Source organism: Haliotis rufescens, unplaced genomic scaffold (assembly GCF_023055435.1).
Source record: "Haliotis rufescens isolate VD_foot unplaced genomic scaffold, xgHalRufe1.0.p SCAF_19, whole genome shotgun sequence".
Lineage (NCBI taxonomy): Eukaryota > Metazoa > Mollusca > Gastropoda > Lepetellida > Haliotidae > Haliotis > Haliotis rufescens.
In genome coordinates this window covers 20,345,375-20,353,576 of record NW_025963879.1, presented here as the reverse complement: position 1 = coordinate 20,353,576, position 8,202 = coordinate 20,345,375, and the positions used below count along the sequence as shown (strand labels likewise).

The window sequence follows — 8,202 nt, the reverse complement described above, 5'->3', positions numbered from 1 at the left end:
GGTGGGGTGGGATTGCGCTCAAAGTGTTCTCATAATGTCACCCGAAGCAGCATTAGACATTTTCTTTTGTGTAGCCAACGTTTAATTAATGTAATTAATTTGATACAACCTTAAATAGGCCCCTAAAACTACAAGTACTGGTATAGATATGAACCTCAACACATGTGATCAAGACGAGATAATACATAGAAATGTCCCTAGTATCGTTGTCTGACTATACTGAATAATGGTTTTATAGTGTTTGGGGGTGATTTATTGTAGTGTTGTACAAACACTAGTATGTTTATCCTGTCAGGTATTCGGCGGATTAAGAAGTAATATAAGTAGTTATATGTTGATATTCATTGTTTTATTGGCATTTATACGGTTTTTAAACAATTCTTTTTAATCGGCATTTTCATTATTATATATATCATTTTCTTTGTATCAGTATTTCATGTCATGTACCAGTTCGTTCGGTATTCCCTATCGGAGTATGATTTTTTGTTTTGTTTGTTTGTTGTTTAACGCCGCACTCAGCAATATTCCAGCTATATGACGGCGGTCTGTAAATAATCGAGTCTGGACCAGACAAGCGAGTGATTAATGTCATGAGCATCGATCAACGCAATTGGGATCGATGACATGCATCAACCAAGTCAGCGAGCCTGACCACCCGATCCCGTTAGTCGCCTTTTACGACAAGCATAGTCGCCCCTTACGGCAAGCATGGGTTGCTGAAGACCTATTCTACCCCGGAATCTTCACGGGGCCTATCGAAGTATGAATGGCTGATTGTTTGATATACTCGAGGTAGTATTGGTGGTTGAGTATATTCGAGGTAGTGTATGGTTGATTGTTGAGTATACTTCAGGCAGTGACTGGCTCAAGGATGGGAATACTCAAGAGTATGAGTGGTTGATATTTCACTATACTCGAAGTGGTTAATGGTTGATTGTCAGTATAGTCAATGAATGGTTGATGATTGAGTATACTCGCGGTTGTGAATGGCTGATAGTTCAGTGAACTCGAGGGATGAATGATTGATTGGCTAAGAATACTCGAGGAGTGAATGGATTATGGTTCATAAACCTCCAGGGGGTGAATGGTTGATTGGTTCAGTGTACTCGGGTGTTGGTTGGGTAGGGTAAATGATTGATTGTTCAGTATACACGTGGGGTGGATGCATGGTTGATTGGATTTGTATATATTTGGGTGAGTAGTTAATGGTTCTGTATTCACTAGGGATGAATAGTTGGTGAACCAGAACCAGAACAGAATGTATCCCTCCTACGAAAACCTAATCATACCACTTTTGTGCCATAATTATTATTATTTTCAAATCGAGATTGTTTTAGTTATGTCAATTATTTTCTCGTTACTTCGACTTTTATCTCGTTACTTTCAATTATGTTCCTGTCACTTCGATTATGTTCTCGTTATTTCAATTATTTTCTCGAAATTTCGAGGGGTTTTTTTTGCGTTATTTCGATTATTTTCACATTCATTTCAAGTTCACCTCTGTAAAACGAGAAAACTTTCGAGAAAACAATTGAAATAGCGAGAAAATACACTTGAAATAACGAGAAAATAATCGAAATAACAAGAAAAAAATCAAGGCAACGAGTAAACAAAAATCGACATTTTCAGAAAATAATTGAAATAACGAGAAATTTCGATTTAAATAAAATACAATTATGGTACCAAAGTGGCTTTCGTACCCTTCTGTCACATTTGTGGTGTTTCTTGAGTGAACACCACCACTCAGTAATGTAAGAAGTAAATGCAAGACCAGCACCCATTACTCATAGATAAATAGTGTTGGTAATAGATATATGCATCCTCTTTGTTCCAGAAATCCGGGTTCTGTGGTGTTTCCGGGAAAGGAAGTATACATAACTAAGGTGACCCTGACCTTCGCACTTCCTGGATCATGGATCGCCAAGCAGAACTCGTACGTCAAGAATGCCCGTCTAGTGACTGCACGCAGTTGTAGCCTTCTTTTGAATTGTATAACCAGGAGGTATAGTGTGACCTTATCGTTCTTACCCCCACACAGTACAGTTGCGGATCCAGAGGGTGTTGATGGGGTGTCTCCTGTATTGACCACCCACTTTATAGACTTCTACTTAAATATGTGGACCCCCATTAACCTCAAATCCACAACATACCTTCGTTATAAGTGTAGGAGAAACCATGTCTCAGAGGGATTACTAGAGATTGTAAACCCTCACATGAGGGAACGTCCCGAGGGGGCCTACTGCGGCATAGACAACGTTTCTAATTGAATAACTGTAATAAAAACTCTCAAATGTATAACCTGTATCGGAGATGAAATATCGCCTGCAGTCGTGAACTCGGTTCAATGAAACCGGTGACCTCACCACGTGCGTCTCGCAATGGCACGAAATCTGCACGTGCGTCTCGTAGGCTGTTCGTAGTTTTTGTTCTATCAAGGGTTTACAATGATTGTAAGCCCTCCTGCGAGGTGTTACAATCGTTGTAATACCTCCTGCGAGGTGTTACCACAATTTCAAAAACTGCATATCGAGTTACACAAACAGCCAGTAGGTTTTAAATTGTCTTTTTGTTATGGGCACATATGAAGATCCGGGAAGAGAATAGGTCTTCAGCAACCCATGTTTGTCGTAAGAGGCGACTAACTGCATGGGGTGGTCCGGCTCGCTGACTTGGTTGATGCATGTCCTCGTTTCCCAATTGCGTAGATCGATGCTCATGATGTCAATCACTCGATTATTTACAGGCCGCCGGCATATAGCTGGAATATTGCTTAGTGCAGGGTTTAACAACAAACCATACAACCAACTGTTTCTTAAGGGCGTTTTCTGTCAAAATCATTTTGTGTTAATGTCATTCCGTGTATGTAGCATATTACTTTGAGCCTTAACGGACGGTATTTGAATTGAAACTGGTTAATGACAAAGCTCTTATTTCGGGGTCTTTAAAATGCGATCGCGAAATCCACAGAATGCTTGAGGGCAAAAAAATATCTTACAGAGAAAGCTAATAAAAGAGACTAATATATCAAAACAAGAAGTCTTGGAGGATCAAATTTGCATAATTTAAGAAATAAGCAAGCTTTTTAGAAATCGACATGAAAATCTTACCTGAACTGTTGTCATCACTGGATTTCTGTAGTCCAGTCATATAATAAGAGTAAATCAGTGATGACACAAGGTGTTCGCGAAAGGGGAAAGTAGTTTTTTCGCCCCTGTTTCCGTGACACTCACCCATCCCTACGTTTACACTTGTTCGTAGTTATTTCCACACGTAGTCCATCCAAGATTGTTATTCCCTACCGGTAACACCCGCAAGTTATCCGTAATTTATACCAGGATATGGTTAGTGCCCTTTTGGGGCCACAGGATCTACATAAGTTTAAAAATTAGTTTCAAAGTTATCAGATAAGTCAATATGAATGATAATTAGGCCTGAATATGTATAGGTAAGATTAAAGTGTCGAACAGGCTTTTTGAAGAAGAACAGTTCTTTGAGCCAAGCTGATTGTCTTTGGAAAGGCGATTATGACAATGAAGTAAAATATATCTTGGGTCAGGGATTTTCTCACAGTTAGATTCCCCCTGACGTATTTTTCTCTCTTTTTAACCATACTAATGTACTTTACATGTCAGAAGTTTTAAACGTGAAAGTGAAAGAGAGAGGCTAGTTGTCAGCCACTGGATCCCCGTTCGATGTTAAACAAAAAATAAAACTTTTAAGTAACTATTCAATCTGGCATTTCCCGTCGGCCGAAAAGGGCTCTTATCCTATATCGTACATTGTCATTTCCATTGCATCGGGCCAACAATGGCCCTGAATATACCTTGTCCTTTTAGGCCAGGCGTTTTATATTTTTCGAATTACGGACCCGCCGACTCTTTGAGAAAATGTAAAAAACAAAATCAGATTTCCATTTTTTCCCCCGCCGATAGCCACGTAGTCAGTTGTTTTATTTGTTATCATCACCTTTTAATAAAAAAAAACATATGAATTTACCGTTGTGAACTAGTAAAGAGATACATAATCGATCTTTGTTGATCTCGAAGCCGAACATGAATAGCCTCCCTTGACAATTGTCCGTCTTGTAAGTGGTAGAATTTTTATTGTTAAAAGTGGCTTTATCGTCACACAATGCAGTCTTTTGAACACAGAATATGTTCATAAAGTATGCCAGAGGCATTCTGCATAAAAAAATGCATCTGGCTTTTTTCCCCTCCTCCAACCCTGGACTTTGGGCTGAAAAATCCGTAATACTAAAAATAAAAAAAGCCTGGCCTTAAAGCCTGATATCTTGTCTATCCACAGAGTGCAACAATGAAAGACACGTGTGCAGCAACTGTAGAAACACCCAGTCGTCTGCTTATCTTCTACCAACCAACCCTCAACACCAGTATCTCCGCTTATCTCCCTTCTTACGTCATCAGACGACTTGTTGGAGAGAAGGTGACAATAGGTCGACGCTCGAGTGCAGACGTTTGGTTGAATGACGAGCGTATGTCAAGAATGGACGCTGAGATATGGAACGATGGTAGAGATCCGTTTGTCTTCAAAATCCGTAATATCAGCGAGAGGAAGATGGTGATAGTCGACAGCAAAGTACTGAATAAAGATGACCAAGCCTCTTTCAAAGACAACTGCACCCTTAAACTTGATTTTGTAGAACTTCTCCTAAAGGTGTGTCCTGGGGATGCCATTGCGGCGACCTACGAAGTCAGCGTTATCAAGAACGCTGTCGTTGGCAGGGGCCCTCCTTGTGACCTCGGGTCTTCCCACGGAGACACGTTCCGATCAACCGCCCTCCTGCGCTGTCTTATGCCCCACGCAGACACCGAGGGGCGTCCTGCGTCTGGGAAGGGTTATTCAAGTTCACGCCAATCCCTTCCCCCGAGCCTCTAGGTAACTGTTCAAGAAATGACCTTGACTCTAGTTGTGTCTTCGATACAAGTGGAAAGTACCGCCCAAACATTCCAGCCAATCAACATCCAGCATCCACACCACGGTGCCACACCTGCCTAAGAGCGGGTCCTGATAGAAGGCGATAATCTCCTTGCGAAAATAGTGACGTCATCAACAGACGACAATAATGCATTTTGATATCTGTGTGATGTGTGATGCTGTTAATGCGATGGAGGCTATATCATTATGTAAAGTCAAATGGTCATACTCAATAGGTAATCTCGGATTGTCTCAAGCGTGCCAGTGATTGAGTATGGTTTTACACCGCTTTTAGCAATATTCCAGCAATCTCACGGCGGGGGACACCAGAAATGGGCTTAACACATTGTACCCATGTCGGGAATCGAACACTGTCTTCGGTGTGACGAGCGAACGCTTTAACCACTAAACGCCCCTCAAGCGTCCAAGAGACGACAACATGGATGACTTCTAATGTGTACAGGATTGTTTCCCTCCCGGCTGGTATTAATACCGTAGCCAGATCGTACCATGATGGACCTCAGCTTGTGATCTCACAGAACACTGGATAAAGTCTCAACGATTTCATAATTTTAGTAAATTGTTATTTGTGAAACATGTATGCATTATCGAGTAATTGACAAATAAATTGGCTAAACTTCCAAACACAAATTGTTCCGATTTCTTTACGTTTATTAAGCTTGCATTAGTGCACCATTCGGGGGCTCGACTGGCCAAGCCGTCTAAGGCACCGCATATCGCTGTGCAGAGCTGCATCACTTGGGCACGGCAGTAACGTCTAAGACTTGCATCACTTCGGTCTTTCCTCCCACATTAAGCCGACACGCCGTGATATAGTCTGTTCAAAGATTAGATGAAGCCATGTACAGGCAGCTAAAGATTCGTCACCAAGTCGGCTTTTCTTTTCTTTTATTATACTGGAATACTTCATTAGTACTTTGTACTTTCACAAAGCCATAAACAACAGCGCTGGAAGAAGCAGCAAGCTTTTGGTGTTTTAAGCCAAAAGATGTAAATGTCTGGTCCGTGAACCAAAGAAAACACTTGAATTCGAGCTGTCACAACTAAATAACAACGACGTCAAACAGAACTTTCTAATCTTCCATACTGGTTGTCAAGCCGCACACAAAACTCGGAGAAGACACCAATGCCGACCAGCCTAGCCTAGTGGTTTAAGCGTTTGGTCGTCACGCCGAAAACCCGGGTTCGAATCCCGACATGGGTACAATGTGTGAAGCCCATTTCTGGTGTCCCTTGCCGTGATATTGCTGGAATATTGCTAAAAGCGGCGTAAAACCAAACTCACTCACTCACTCACCCAAAGCCGACCATCGTCTTTAGAGGTTGCGTTGCTTGACGAGGGTTTCAGTTTTGTCAGATGCTCTCCTGCCCATATACAAATGTATAAGTATACGCAGTTACTAGGTATAAGACCCGTGAAGATTCCGGGGTAGAAGAGGTCTTCAGCAACCCATGCTTGCCGTAAAAGGTGACTATGCTTGTCGTAAAAGGCGACTAACGGGATCGGGGGTCAGGCTCGCTGACTTGGTTGATGCATGTCATCGATCCCAATTGCAGGGATCGATAATCATGATATTAATCACTGGATTGTCTGGTCCAGACTCGATTATTTACAGACCGCCTTCATATAGCTGGAATATTGCTGAGTGCGGCGTTAAACAACAAACCAACCAACTACTAGGTATAATATGGTAGTCGCAAGAATACCGTTTGTACTCCAAGACTGTGTTTGTGAATACATTAAACTGGCTTTTTTTCCCTGTGGACAAACATGTGTTTACCTTTGGTGAGTTTTGACGATGTTTTTGAGGACTGCCACAATGAAATACATTGTACCGAAAACTCGATATTTCTTATTAGTGAAGCCTAACTTGCATGTACTCTATTTAAACACCGCATAACTAAATCAAATTTCTAACATGAAATATTGTATTATGAATAAAAAATATGTAGTAAAATACATGTAATAACAAACTGTCTGTCATCATTGTCATTATCATGTCCTAGGATTAGCCTAAGGTTTGTTACGATTGGTATGTTGGAGAAGTCCCAAACACAAGAGACGCCTTACTGTCCAGCGTGTTACTTCAGCCTATATGGAGATATCTAGGACGATGATCATGACATCAACCACCTGGTTGTATGATTCAGTTATTTACAGGTCGCCGTGACCTACCTTGCATATAGCTGACTATGGCGTAAAACAACACACAAACAAATAAACACTAAGTTACCCGAACACATTGACATGCTGCATAGTAATGCTTCATTGACTGATGGTTCGTTGAACATGCTTGATGTCCTTAAAATAATTAGATTTGACAAAATACATTTTGGCTTTTCCTTTCAGAGAAAAAATTATGTTTGACTTGAAAAACATGCTGAACAGTAGCCAATACAATTTTCTCTGTCAACCAAAAATCCCAAACTACTGCCGCTACTTCTGTACAATACATGCATGTCAACGTGACCTTCCAACTGAAAGTGTCAATCAACTGTTCGAAACAGAAAGTAGCTTTCAGGACGCAACAACAGACAAACATTCCCCGGCTGAGTCAGTTTGGGCGGGGAATTTACCCTATAACCACAGAAAATTTCAGGTAGGACCTTAATACAATATGAATATGTATACATATATTGATTATATGTTGTATATACGTTAGTATTAAGTCGGTATTGCACTCGTCATAAAGAAACCAATAACTGACATGAGGTAAATCGATACCGTAATTCGATTACTGAAATGGGCAAGCAGTGTCGCTGTGTATGACAACTGTAAGCCACTTATATAAAACATAATAACCAACATTCACACTTCGTTTCTAAATGAAATGCTATTTTCGAACAATTACAGTGATGCGTTCCAGGAAATCACGTTAGATTTCCAAGAAAACGCTCGCTGTCACAAGCCGAGGTAAGCTATCATGAGATCGTCAGTACATAATGCCACGTCACGACGACCTTGTAGGCAATACCACCTCGCTTCGTTGAAGATTGGGTTGAGTTAAAACACATCTGTGACGTCATTCTATTGTTTGAACGCTCCATTATTTTTCAGGAATGGAGAGTTGCTTGTCAACTGTACATTATCTTGAAGCAGCATTTGAATTTTTCAAATATTTTCAACTACAGAATATTTTGTGAAAGTGTAAAAGTAGGGATGAGTTTTAAGTAGGGGAATATCCTCGTAACTCTCAATTCCTTAAAAATAATGGGCCTCGGTCCCTGCGGGGCCTCTGCTCCATT

The 8,202-nt window shown here is 40.9% G+C and overlaps 1 protein-coding gene across 1 annotated transcript; it reads left to right on the top strand.

Annotated features, from left to right (window-relative positions):
- The first annotated feature begins 239 nt into the window (after positions 1-239).
- LOC124112839 lies at positions 240-4,896 on the top strand. The gene is made up of 3 exons (XM_048398706.1): positions 240-314; positions 1,835-1,933; positions 4,306-4,896. The coding sequence occupies exons 2-3, from the start codon at positions 1,913-1,915 to the stop codon at positions 4,894-4,896; spliced, it is 612 nt and encodes a 203-aa protein (XP_048254663.1). The 5' UTR covers positions 240-314; positions 1,835-1,912.
- Positions 4,897-8,202: the final 3,306 nt, after the last annotated feature.

Excerpts from the sequence above, each read along its gene's own strand:
- LOC124112839 (XM_048398706.1), top strand. The coding sequence starts at position 1,913 with ATGGATCGCCAAGCAGAACTC. Across the intron at positions 1,934-4,305 it reads TGGATCGCCAAGCAGAACTC|AGTGCAACAATGAAAGACAC; the intron begins GTACGTCAAGAA and ends GTCTATCCACAG.